We start from the raw sequence: 14,244 nt of genomic DNA, 5'->3' as shown, positions 1-14,244 counted from the left end.
CTTTTACGCCAAACATAACGTTTTGCATTGTTGCCAAAAAGTTCAATTTTGGTTTCATCTGACCAGAGCACCTTCTTCCACATGTTTGGTGTGTCTCCCAGGTAGCTTGTGGCAAACTTTAAACAACACTTTTTATGGATATCTTTAAGAAATGGCTTTCTTCTTGCCACTCTTCCATAAAGGCCAGATTTGTGCAATATACGACTGATTGTTGTCCTATGGACAGAGTCTCCCACCTCAGCTGTAGATCTCTGCAGTTCATCCAGAGTGATCATGGGCCTCTTGGCTGCATCTCTGATCAGTCTTCTCCTTGTATGAGCTGAAAGTTTAGAGGGACGGCCAGGTCTTGGTAGATTTGCAGTGGTCTGATACTCCTTCCATTTCAATATTATCGCTTGCACAGTGCTCCTTGGGATGTTTAAAGCTTGGGAAATCTTTTTGTATCCAAATCCGGCTTTAAACTTCTTCACAACAGTATCTCGGACCTGCCTGGTGTGTTCCTTGTTCTTCATGATGCGCTCTGCGCTTTTAACGGACCTCTGAGACTATCACAGTGCAGGTGCATTTATACGGAGACTTGATTACACACAGATGGATTGTATTTATCATCATTAGTCATTTAGGTCAACATGGGATCATTCAGAGATCCTCACTGAACTTCTGGAGAGAGTTTGCTGCACTGAAAGTAAAGGGGCTGAATAATTTTGCACGCCCATTTTTTCAGTTTTTGATTGTACATATACAGCCCCCTTGAACTTTGCGACCTTTTGACACATTTCAGGCTTCAAACATAAAGATATAACACTGTATTTTTTGTGAAGAAACAACAACAAGTGGGACACAATCATGAAGTGGAACGACATTTATTGGATATTTCAAACTTTTTTAACAAATCAAAAACTGAAAAATTGGGCGTGCAAAATTATTCAGCCCCCTTAAGTTAATACTGAATATTGACATATCCAATAAATGTCGTTCCACTTCATGATTGTGTCCGACTTGTTGTTGAATCGAGAGCATCCTCAATGCTCGGGTGGTTGTTGTCCTTGATGATCTTTATGGCCTTCCTGTGACATCAGGTGGTGTAGGTGTCCTGGAGGGCAGGTAGTTTTCCCCCGGTGATGCGTTGTGCAGACCTCACTACCCTCTGGAGAGCCTTACGGTTGTGGGCGGAGCAGTTGCTGTACCAGGCGGTGATACAGCCCGACAGGATGCTCTCGATTGTGCATCTGTAGAAGTTTGAGAGTGCTTTTGGTGACAAGCCGAAATTCTTCAGCCTCCTGAGGTTGAAGAGGCGTTGCTGCGACTTCTTCACGATGCTGTCTGTGTGGGTGGACCAATTCAGTTTGTCTGTGATGTGTACGCCGAGGAACTTAAAACTTACTACCCTCTCCACTACTGTTCCATCAATGTGGATAGGGGGCTGTTCCCTCTGCTGTTTCCTGAAGTCCACAATCATCTCCTTAGTTTTGTTGACGTTGAGTGTGAGGTTATTTTCCTGACACCACACTCCGAGGGCCCTCACCTCCTCCCTGTAGGCCGTCTCGTCGTTGTTGGAAATCAATCCTACCACTGTTGTGTCGTCCGCAAACTTGATGATTGATTTGGAGGCGTGCGTGGCCACGCAGTCGTGGGTGAACAGGGAGTACAGGAGAGGGCTCAGAACACACCCTTGTGGGGCCCCAGTGTTGAGGATCAGCGGGGTGGAAATGTTGTTGCCTACCCTCACCACCTGGGGTGAAGTCAGGAAGTCCAGTACCCAGTTGCACAGGGCAGGGTCGAGAACCAGGGTCTCGAGCTTGATGACGAGCTTGGAGGGCACTATGGTGTTAAATGCCGAGCTGTAGTCGATGAACAGCATTCTATGTATTCCTCTTGTCCAGATGGGTTAGGGCAGTGTGCAGTGTGGTTGAGATTGCATCGTCTGTGGACCTATTTGGGCGGTAAGCAAATTGGAGTGGGTCTAGGGTGTCAGGTAGGGTGGAGGTGATATGATCCTTGACTAGTCTCTCAAAGCACTTCATGATGACGTTTAGCTCAGTTACCTTAGCTTTGTTGGGAACAGGAACAATGGTGGCCCTCTTGAAGTATGCCCGTAAACACACCAGCAAGCTGGTCTGCGCATGCTCTGAGGGTGCGGCTGGGGATGCCGTCTGGGCCTGCAGCCCTGCGAGGGTTGACACGTTTAAATGTTTTCCTCACGTCGGCTGCAGTGAAGGACAGTCCGCATGTTTTAGTTGCGGGCCGTGTCAGTGGCACTGTATTGTCCTCAAAGCGGGCAAACAAGTTCTTTAGTCTGCCTGGGAGCAAGACATCCTGGTCCGTGATGGGGCTGGTTTTCTTTTTGTAATCCGTGATTGACTGTAGACCCTGCCACATACCTCTTGTGTCTGAGCCGTTGAATTGAGATTCTACTTTGTCTCTTTATTGACGCTTAGCTTGTTTGATTGCCTTGCGGAGGGAATAGTTACACTGTTTGTATTCGGTCATGTTTCCGGTCACCTTGCCCTGATTAAAAGCAGTGGTTCGGGCTTTCAGTTTCGTGCGAATGCTGCCATCAATCCACGGTTTCTGGTTTGGGAATGTTTTAATCGTTGCTATGGGAACGACATCTTCAACACACGTTCTAATGAACTCGCTCACCGAATCAGCGTATTCGTCAATGTTGTTGTTTGACGCAATACGAAACATATCCCAGTCCACGTGATGGAAGCAGTCTTGGAGTGTGGAATCAGATTGGTCGGACCAGCGTTGAACAGACCTCAGCGCGGGAGCTTCTTGTTTTAGTTTCTGTCTGTAGGCAGGGATCAACAAAATGGAGTCGTGGTCAGCTTTTCCGAAAGGAGGGCAGGGCAGCCCTTATATGCGTCGCGGAAGTTAGAATAGCAGTGATCCAAGGTTTTTCCAGCCCTGGTTGCGCAATCGATATGCTGATAAAATTTAGGGAGTCTTGTTTTCAGATTAGCCTTGTTAAAATCCCCAGCTACAATGAATGCAGCCTCCGGATAAATGGATTCCAGTTTGCAAAGAGTCAAATAAAGTTTGTTCAGAGCCATCAATGTGTCTGCTTGGGGGGGGGAAATATATACGGCTGTGATTATAATCGAAGAGAATTCCCTTGGTAGATAATGCGGTCGACATTTGATTGTGAGGAATTCTAAATCAGGTGAACAGAAGGACATGGGTACCTGTATGTTGTTATGATCACACCACGTCACGTTAACCATGAAGCATACGCCCCCGCCCCTCTTCTTACCAGAAAGATGTTTGTTGCGCGATGCGTGGAGAAACCAGTTGGCTGCACCGACTTCGATAGCGTCTCTCCAGTGAGCCATGTTTCCGTGAAGCAAAGAACGTTACAGTCTCTGATGTCCCTCTGGAATGCTACCCTTGCTCGGATTTCATCAACCTTGTTGTCAAGAGACTGGACATTGGCGAGAAGAATGCTAGGGAGTGGTGCACGATGTGCCCGTCTCCGGAGTCTGACCAGAAGACCGCTCCGTTTCCGCCTTTTACGAAGTCGTTTTCTTGGGTCGCCGGCTGGGATCCATTCCGTTGTCCTGGGTGGAAGGCAGAACACAGGATCCGCTTCGCGAAAGTCATATTCTTGGTCGTACTGATGGTGAGTTGACGCTGCTCTTATGTTCAGTAGTTCTTCTCGACTGTATGTAATGAAACCTAAGATGACCTGGGGTACCAATGTAAGAAATAACACGTAAAAAAACAAAAAACTGCATAGTTTCCTAGGAACGCGAAGCGAGGCGGCCATCTCTGTCGGCGCCGGAAGTTAAAACTCTCATCCCCCTTTTCTAAAGCTGAGATAGAAGGGCTATACTACACCTACAACAATGGCTTTTCTAAAGCTGAGATAGAAGGGCCATACTACACCTACAACAATGGCTTTTCTAAAGCTGTGATAGAAGGGCCATACTACACCTACAACAATGGCTTTTCTAAAGCTGAGATAGAAGGGCTATACTACACCTACAACAATGGCTTTTCTAAAGCTGAGATAGAAAGGCTATACTACACCTACAACAATGGCTTTTCTAAAGCTGAGATAGAAGGGCTATACTACACCTACAACAATGGCTTTTATAAAGCTGAGATAGAAAGGCTATACTACACCTACAACAATGGATTTTCTAAAGCTGAGAAAGTACGATGCCAGTGCTACACCTACAACAATGGTGTTGTAGGTCTATTTTCATGTATAATCCAGTGCAGTTCAGGGTATGTGCTTCATGTTATTTCACTGCACGTTAAGAGTTTTCTGCTCTGGGGATGTTGGGGCAGGCGAGCATAACTCTGTGAAGCGTTCTCCTCACTAACGTGTGCCTGTTTTGTGTCTGTGTGTTCCGGCCTATTCTGTGGCAGAGTGTTTTTCATGTGCCTGCTCTTCCATGAGAAGGCAGCACCTGAGCTCCAGAGCAGTTTTGTGCTTTTCTGCTCTGGGTACTGTGGGGGGGCAGCCATGCAGGACAAAGCTGCCTTTGATCACGTTTTAGTGTCACAAATGCCCCTCTCTCTTCTCTATCAGGAGATACTGCAGGTCTGTATTTGTCTCTAAAGCAGGCAGCAGTACTCTTCTCTCTGTTTCTTTGGGTTACAGCGTTTGGGGTAGATTGATTAAAATGTTCTAGCTCCAGCTTGTTTACTTTTAGAACAGCAAATTAGCCTGGTTATTTGAGAGAGATAGAATGCTGAATATTCTGATATCTTCCCTGGTGGATGCGGGACGAAGTTACCGTTACAGGAGGACAGAGCGGCTGGCATCTATACTAGTATGTGGTCATTCATTCATATTGCAGATATAACAAACTTGCTTTAAAAAAAATACTGATACAAATGTAGATGAATTGTTCTTTTGATGTTTTACTTTTGTGTCCAACCTCATGTTAGATAGATTAGATTGTTAGACACTGACAAATACAGTTAATATATAGTAATTTGAGAGTGCATTATTTAGTTGTAGGCTGAATGTTATATTTAAGCAATAAGGTCAAGGAGGTGTGGTATATGGCCAAAATACCATGGCTGAGAGCTGTTCGCGCGATGTATCAAGCCCTGTTTGTCAAACAGCTTTAGGTTTTTGCTTTGTTGGATTTGGTCTGGTGGCAAATTAACCCAAGACCATCCACACCTACAGGGCACCTCTGGCCTGCGCCAGCTGTACATGTAAGAAAAGTCAGGAGCAGTGTGTGAACGTGATTTCCTGGTTTGTCAAAATGGCTGCTTGGGATGGAAATAGAGGAGCTCTGTGCGCGCTGAGCAAAGTGGTTACTTAGATGAACATTTTTTATTATTTTATTTATTTTATTTCACCTTTATTTAACCAGGTAGGCTAGTTGAGAACAAGTTCTCATTTTAAACTGCGACCTGGGCAAGATAAAGCAATGCAGTGCGACACAAACAACAACACAGAGTTACACATGGAATAAACAAACATACAGCCAATAATTCAATAGAAAAGGTCTATATACAGTGCATGTAGTCATTGTTGTTCTTGAAATGTTATGTCACAGGCTGAAGCTACTTCTGATTTCTTTACAAGTAAGATATGAACTGATTTATTTTACATTGAGAGATATAGCCCTACAGTGTGTTGTTTACTTTGAAACAATGCAAGCTGAGCTCTGAGGTTCAGCGCATCCTGTGGGTTGGTTCCGGAAAGCCATAGGAAGTATTCTGAATGACAGCTATGGCCCGCTTGGTTTCCTGTGTGGTTGGTTATCAACCACACAAAAACCCAACTTAAAGTCATGGACTGGATTTTCAGTTGATAGTTGACCTGAAACATTTTTCTTTGGTTTATGACTTTTACTTATGAAACTGTAGACTGTGTCCCAGACTTGTCTGCCATGCCAGCAACTCTTGTGGTTGCAAAGTCACATAATAATATAAAATTGTGTTTTCAGACATATTACAAGTTATTAAGTCCTATTGCAAGATATTTTTATACGTTTTATGTCTCAAGGATTGTATAAATCAATGTATTTTCAATTTATCTGGATATGTTAGGTGACCCAGGTGTTTTAGGAGTTTACAAGTACTGTGCTTCATTATCGTAAATAAACACGGCAGGCCTGTCAGTCGCCCAGTAAAAGTGAACATTCAGCAGCATCACATCAGCGATATCCCCTCTCCTCTCTTCACAATTGTCCATGGTCCGCATAGTTCATTATCAAGAAAAATAGTGATATCGGTTTTTTTGTTGTTGCATTAAGAATAGTTTATACGGGTAAATTAATATATAACTATAACGTATACGTTTAACCTGGATGTCCGACATACATGCATAATCATAATATTTTGTTTAGAATACGTATATTTAGTTCAATGGCAATGCCCAGGCTTCCATCCAGTACCATCACCCCTACAGAGGTGCAATGGACTCTTCCAGTCAGACATGTCACGATCGTTGGTTGGAGAGGAGAGAATCGAGCAGGGAGAGGCATACAAAGCCTGCCATTGCAGTTTTACTGCTTTGGATTTGCGGACGAAGTGTTATCTACATTTTCTTCAAACGTTTCAGTCAACATTCTTAAGAGAAAATAGATTAAGGCAACGTATTTGAGTTGGCTATTTTAAACGGAGTAATTGCAGATGTATAGACATGTAGGGTAAAGTTACGTTTAAGGCAAACTACGAAAGATAATGAACTTTGGACTTTTCACACACACATTTGGGTCATGTTTCTCGACGTCCTGAAAAAATAAAATATTATTGCCCGGCGTGGCGGCAGCTGGGAGAAATTCAGAAGAAGGAATTTTGCGCTTTGGTTGAAGTGATAATACTAACTTGCTACTTTGGGAGCGGAGCTAGCAAGTAAAATGTCTGCCAAAACAGCTTCTAAGGTAGGATACCCGACGGAACTACAGAAAAAGAAAAAAAGTTATGAAGTATATTTTGTTTTGCGCCGAAAGCATACTTTCTCATCAAGGGAAACTGGAAAAATACTATCAACATCAGATTGTTCGTCTAGTTTGTGTCTCTGTCAATGTTGTCAGTGGTTGATGAGATCGACATGATCGAACGTTACCTCAACTTTATTTACGTTAGGTGAATGTCATTCATGCGACCAGGGAGGTATTGATCATGACACATTCAGGATTTTATCATGTTTTGAAAATAAGCAAAACAGAACGTGTTTACTAAACTGACAACTTGTATGCATATTATTGTCGGAGGTGCCCCAATAAAACACCTGTGGATCATCAACATATGGGGACCACATTTCTTCAATGCTGATGGTTAGTTACAATTTTGAGTTTGTCTTAGCAGTGAAAACAGTTACACTGGCAAACTTTATTTGAATGGACGATATCACAGTAATGCCTTGCAACACTGTAATGGTTGGTTTACCGACAATCAAAGCCGGGGTAAAATAATGTCCAGTGTTAATCAATTATTTCATAGTCTTGATACAATGACACGATTGTTCATTAGAACCAATAGTGAACTACAACCCGTAGTTTTATCTCGGCGTCATTCACCGGGCAATCATGTTTGTTTACTGGGCCTATGCAGATTTTCGTGTGAACCGGGTCAATTTAGACACATCTCAACTGTACATGCTATTGCTCCACACACACTGCGTAGGGTCCAGATTGACTAGACTGGGGCATAGCTTGTCAAAGCCATGTGGATTCAAGTACGTCATGTATCTGTACTAGTGTTGTTCTAGTGGTTTGAGTTGTTTCAACCTTGTTTGACCAGGTGAAAGCTGATAGCAACACATTTTGGGAGTGGTTGTAAATAGGTTAATCCACAAATTACAACAATACCAATGTTTTCAAGTATGTCAATCATTTCCTCTGTCACACAGAGTTGTCTGACAACCTAGGAATGTGTAATGTAGTTTCACACTAATGAAATTCAGGTTTGGTCTGTTTTTCTAGTTCAGGTGGAACCATCTCAGGTGATGTAATGCAGGGTTGTCCTATGCGGTGTGTCACACTACAACATACTTTAGATATTTAAACTGTCCGTTGAAATAAAGTAAGTGCAAGTGACAACTGAAGTGTAACGTTCTGTTTGCTGGATGGTGTTTGGTCTGTCAAGAAGGCTATCATCTGTTTTAGAATGTGTTGCTACCAGCATGTGTTCAGTAAATAATATGCCTTCTGGTTCATTTGGTTCATTTGGCCGTCACTCTCTGGCCCACTTGTTCTATCTGAATACATCACCTCTGCTTGGACTATTATGTTTTCATTATAGGATACCATACCTTACTTTGAGTTAGGGGCTGTTGTTTGGGATCACTGCTTGATTACGGAATAGCTTTTAGGCCACATTAAGCAGTGCATGCCCCCCCCCCCCCCCTAATTCACTTCACATAACTATTTAACTCCTATAGCTGCTTGTAGTACAACACACCATACATGCAATATCTCTCTAGCTATGAGTAATGCCAGCAATGTTGTGTGCAAAGTGTAACTTGAATGCCTATGGTTTTATCTGTCCTGTCACAGGCCCATGTGTACTACGACTTCTTCCAGAGGAATTTCACCACGCATATTCCAGTGGTCAGAGTCACATTGAGTAATAAAGGACACAGAGAATGATCTGAATTAATACGCTGTTTCTAGACCAGTGTTGTGACACCTGGAACAGGCCATGATCACATCTGTAGTTGTGGTGACATAATCTCTGTCAAAGGTCAAGAATGCTGAAATCAAACCCTAATAACCAGGAAAGATTTAAGAATTCTGTTCATTATCCATGTCACGTAATTGTAGTTTTTACAGTGTCACATAATAATTGTTTACTTATTATTGTCCTCATCATAATGCATTTCCTGTCTTGGAGGAAGTGTGCAGCACAGCCTCATGTTTATCTGAGAAAGGGATTAGGGAGAGCTCACTCAGCACGGTAGTAGTAGCAACAGCATTTCCATAGTAGTGTTTCTGCTGGAGCACGAAGTAGGAGTGGACGTGTTTGTTGCCAACATTTCAAAAGCTGTGTGAAACCCCATTAATCCAGCTCATGCAGCCTGCATGAAAATGAAGACATGAACTCTTCTTCCACACTACATTTTAATTCTGTCCTCATCCCTCCCTTGCCTTTCACTGTTTACACTCGCTGAATAGGAGTACAACACAACAAAATACAAATAATTTATTGTATCAGCTCGCTCTAAAAATAGACCACATGCTTGTGTTTTCAGGGTGAAAGAAGAGTAGTGAAATTAGTGAAAGCAATGGGGTTGAAAGGCTTTGCAGTCTGTGCTCTTGTTCTCCCTCTCATGTATGACTGGAGAGGCTGTGGTAATTATGAGGACGAGTCCCTGTGGCCTTAGTGGACTTCTGTTTTCCTTTGATGATGATTACACATCTCACATTTACATCAGCGATTGGGGGTGCAATTAGGCTTCTCTGTGGCCTGGAGACGGGATGTTTTTTGTTTTCCAGTATCACTGGTCGCTCTTTGTGGTCCTTTAAAAAAAAACTATGGCTAGAGCGAGCTGCTGGACGTTTTCGTGCAGACAGGGCTAGTCTCTCTCGCTCTCTTTCTTTGTGCCATGAGAGGGCCTGCGGACAGAGCGTCTCAAGTGGCCCACATGAAGAGAGGAGCTAGGAGCCCTGGCCCCTTGTGCAGCTGAACTCTCAGTTGTGGTCAGCCAAAGTGTTCTAAAATAACAAAGTGTTCTAATAAATAACTTATCTAGACTCCACTTTTTTGTCACTAGTTTATCTAGTAGTGAAATACAATCATGTTATGCTTAAAGACATGCTACAGAACTTTGGTTACTAGTAAGTATATTTTAAACTTCCTGATTTGGGCTGGATGTGTCAATGTGTAGTTCATACATGCAGAATTACTGTATTACCACAATTAGAGCCACACAATCCCTAGTTAGACACAATCCCTAAGTGACTGTTTACTTACTGGAAGCTGTGCAATGCCATTTTCCCCCAGGTGGGCCAGCCCCCTAGCATTTCAAGTTCTAGCCAATGAGCTTCAGTCCCTCGCCATTTGAATGACAGCTAGCAAGATGCACACACAGCAGAGCGAGAGAGAGTAGTGTCGTGTGCACATATGTGACACAGTTTTCCGGGACCACTTTTTGACTCGTGAGCTTTACGTTCAGAAATACTGCCTAAAAAGTAGACAAAAGTACCAGAGAATCTCTAACTCGACCCACACAGCTCTTCTGTCTTATGTAACGGTAGCCTAATTGTTTACACTAAGTCTCTCATAAATCATTCATAACATGCATTATAAACTACAGTTACTTATGGAGATATATTAAAACATGTAGTATGATAAATTATTGAAATGTTTTACATAAATTTGATGTACAAACATGGTTTGTTTTGGATTGTTTGAATCAGAGTAGGTCGATAAGGACAAGAATCCATACCTGGACAAATTGCCTGAATTGATGTGATAACGATAAATAGAACGCTAAGTTTATAACATGAATGTGCACCACAGTTGTTTTTCATTATCCTTAAAACTACTACTTCTAGTTTGATGGTTGTAGCCATCAATTGTCCCATTAACGATCACCCACATAAGCAAACGTATTTTGTTTCCAACTTCACATTTCTATTGGGACGAGGTTTTACACATTTAGATGATGAAACATTGCAAAGCTTTAATGTGTAGCTGTTGTGTGTTTTTTATTTTATTGAATAGTGCTGGAATTCTGTAATCGCTGTGTTATTACCATGAGTGGACATTGTGATGCTAAGCCAGGGCTTTTCTCTCCGTCACATGAGGAGATCCTGTGTATTTTCTCCAGGGAGTGGCATTTCCCTCTCTTCCTCTCCCCAACCCCTTTTCTCTTCTGTTGAGTGCACTCACCCATGCTGGAGACTTCATTAAGATGTCCCAAACTGACACGGTCTGTGTCCAAGATAGATCCCGTCTTCCCAGGGGAGTTGACTGTTGCCCCTGGATGAGCAGCAGCTGAACACTTGTCACTGACCGCTGGGGCCTTCAGAGCATTCTTGGCAAGGGTGCTGTCCTTCAGCCTGTCAAATGCCATATTCTATTCCAGTTCCACATGGCTGTGTTGCATACGATCGTGAAATAAGCACTGTGGTGTTTGTCTCTGTCTTGGCTCGTATGATAGCTAACTAGAGCAGCCAACCTCTGCTCAAAACCAAATGGGTCAAGAGGGGGACTGGAATGCAAAATGTCAAAAATGGCTGCTCAGAATGCACATATTTCTTGGGATAGGTGTCATTAAAATGCTCCTTAAATGGCCTGCTGTGGTGTAGTATTCCCCCTCCCATTCTCTTTTGAAGTGCATAGATTTATACAGCACAGAAAAAAAGGCTCTTGTTGGAAGTGTCTTCCCCCTTGTTATTTTGTCATGGGTTGCTGTTAAGGAAGAGAGGGCAACCTGCTGTTATGTTTTGGTAGCAATGATACTCGAAGTGCTGCACTTATCTTATCAGTGGGTATCGGTCCTATAGATACCTTTTATTTGTGGAAGGAATGTGAAGACTGACGGGCACAGCAGAGGCAGTTAGTTATAGCAAGACAGAGAGAAAGAGCAACAACATGCTACAGGGAGGGGAGAGGGGGAGATGCACTGCCTGGCTATAATCTGAATCACATGCAACCTCTTAAAAAAGACCTCACCCATAATCACAGCATTAAATCCGAGAGATATGGGGGTGCCTTTTCCCTGTTTGAAGTCCACCATTATTTTCTTCTCACCGCTTTCTATCTGTGACCCCAGAATAGTGGCTAGATAGAGAATTGATTTTGACAGCTTACTTGAGGGCTCTTACAGAATTCCTAATCTATGTAAGGCTAAATGTACCAAACACAGCTGTAGACTAGATTGATTGACATTTAATTTTCTCTAGATTCTAGGAGGAGTGATACCACAGTGTGTTGGGGAAGATGAACGACCGACATGTTCTCTCATTGTCTCAGACAGGTAGACGACCCAGTCTGCCAGTATGCTGCTCCTGGTGTATGGTGTGTTATTACTGGTGTGTCTGTGTGTGAGTAAAGTGTCTGGATAATCACAGGGATCATGAATGGGGGAGGAGGGATGGTTGATTATTGTGGTACTGACTGGGAGTGTCGTGGTGTTTTCCCAGGCAGGGAAGCACACAGCAGGGAGAGCAGGTCTGTGTGTGTGTGTCCCCCGGCCCTCCTGCTGAGTCAGTGGATTGATACTTATCTCCCCCAGTCACACTGGTGCCTGGTCCCTGCGTTCCAGGAAGGGGTGCCTGCTCTCTGCACCAACCAGCATCTCGGCAGGCGTTTCTGTTTTGGCTCCTCGAGAAGGAACTGGGGTTTCGGTAGCTACCCCAGTGTGCGTGTTTGGTTTGTAAAATGGGAGATTTGATGTCCCTGCCACTCCCAGGCCAGCCAAGCCACCCATCCTTGGTTTGTTGGCAGGTCCGGTCTCTGAGGATTTGTCCACCAGCAGCACAAGGCTGGTTGTTTCTGTGTGTGAATGACTGACTGACTGCAGCTCAGATCGTTGAAATAGATTCATCCTATGGCTTACCCTACATTTCTTTAGTCACTCGTTTGGGAAATGATCATGTTTTTGTTATGTAGGTCACCTACCTGCCACAATGCTGGAGCCCTCTTCACAGTGCAAGCTCATCCTATTTTGCTTTAGTCATGAATGATTTTTGCCCCTTAAATCTGGACAGAAGTTATGGACGATGACGTACAATATTTACATATGCATGTCATTACAATGGTCGTACTTCAACCATAGGCCCCCGTGTTCTAGGCTGGCCATTCATACAGTTTATTGAATATTCACTACATTTCGTGTCTGCTCTGTCCTGTGTGTGTTGTTTTATTAAAACATGCCTTGATACAGATCAGACTAAATCAGTCTCAGATGCAGCTGCACAGCACTTTCTTCTCCTCTCACTCTCTCCCCAGCACACTTTGGAGGGAGCGAGAGAGAGCGAGCGAGCGTGTGTGTGCTTATTAAGTTAGTGTTCTTTTAGGTCATGTCTGTCCCGTTGAGCAACTCTGTCATGTTCACCTATTCCTCTTTCCTTCTCTCACCCTCCTTAAGACGTCAACATACTTCCCAGCTGGCATTTTGTGATCTTTTTTTCTTTTTTTCTTGAGGCAAGCCGAATTCGGTAGCTGAAGTCTCTATTCATCTGTGATTGGTCAACAGTAGGGATTCTTCAGTAAAGTCTTGGTTTTCATTCAATGAGAGACGACTCGATTTCGTGAAAATCTTTGAAATACTGCAATGAGATCTCCTCTGAAAAAATGCCGGCAAAAATGCCAAAATTAAGTGAGCTATCTTAGAATAATTCCGACTATTTTCAGGAAGTGTATACCAGCAGTTACCATTCCCAGGCTGCTAGGTGGTTGCTACTTCATTAAAGTCCCCAGGACATTCACAGTATTAGGCAAGACTGCCTTCTCTTCTTGTGCACCAGAGGCATGTATTGGTCTACAGTCCATGCTTCATCTAGATATGTTAGTGCCACTGAAATGATTTAAAAATATAAAAATGTTAGAGGGGATTGAATGTTTTTTTAGACTGGCTCATGTTGTGTTTTAATTCTGTAATGTATTGATTGTTGATGTTGTCTTGGCCAGGTCTCCCTTGAAAAAGAGAATATGGGTCTCAATGGGCTTTTCCTGGTGAAAGAAAAAAAATACTGGCTACGCCATCTCAATATGGACAATACTATTGCTGCTTATTTTCTTGTTTATCAAGTGAAGGTCTTTTAAGGGAGTATGAGAGCACACTCTTTCGGATCTGGGCTAGGCACCAGCCGAACTGAAGCAAGCTGCCGCCTCTACTCTTCCCACCTTCCCTTATCCTCTCCCATCCACTGTTATTTTGTGTTTAAAGTTGGACTCAGTACACAGGAAAAATATCATTACTCCAGCCCCGGGAGCAACTTGGTTTACTTTGGTAAATTGCATAATTAACACAGCAAAACCTAAGCCTGCAATTTTCTACTGTTCAACTCTGCCCTCTGAGTTTTACTCCACTGGAAATCCCTTTCAAATGTTATATAGTCACTATTTGTGAAATTGTAGAATTCACCTTTTAATTAAGTGTATGAGTTGTAATTTCTCAGAAAGGCATTTGAGGTAATGTTTGTTTTCCAGTAATACAATTACAGTTCCACAGGAGAAAGAACGTAATCTTTGCTGTCTTTTTGTATGCTCCAGTGTCCTGTTTATACAAACTACACATTTAAATAGTCTATAATGACCGATTTTAATATGTGCAGTCAGGATAAGCATTCAAACAAGGCTTTCCTGCCACTGTTT

At 43.0% G+C, this 14,244-nt stretch overlaps 1 protein-coding gene across 15 annotated transcripts in view; it reads left to right on the top strand.

Annotated features, from left to right (window-relative positions):
* LOC124035800 (tight junction protein ZO-1-like) overlaps positions 1 to 14,244 on the top strand; it is a 194,670-nt gene that overhangs the window by 94,022 nt on the left and 86,404 nt on the right. Inside the window, exon 1 of one of the 15 annotated variants that reach the window (XM_046349557.1) lies at positions 6,423 to 6,857. The exons of the other annotated variants lie outside the window; for them this stretch is intronic. Within the exon in view, the coding sequence (XP_046205513.1) occupies positions 6,834 to 6,857 (24 nt within the window). The 5' untranslated portion in view covers positions 6,423 to 6,833. Of the gene's footprint in view, positions 1 to 6,422; positions 6,858 to 14,244 lie in introns of those variants that run through there. 15 annotated transcript variants of the gene reach the window in all.

The sequence above is a fragment of the Oncorhynchus gorbuscha genome, linkage group LG05 (genome assembly GCF_021184085.1).
Source record: "Oncorhynchus gorbuscha isolate QuinsamMale2020 ecotype Even-year linkage group LG05, OgorEven_v1.0, whole genome shotgun sequence".
Classification (NCBI taxonomy): Eukaryota; Metazoa; Chordata; class Actinopteri; order Salmoniformes; family Salmonidae; genus Oncorhynchus; species Oncorhynchus gorbuscha.
Note: the sequence above shows the minus strand (reverse complement) of the source record. Positions and strands in the feature narration are given on the sequence as shown.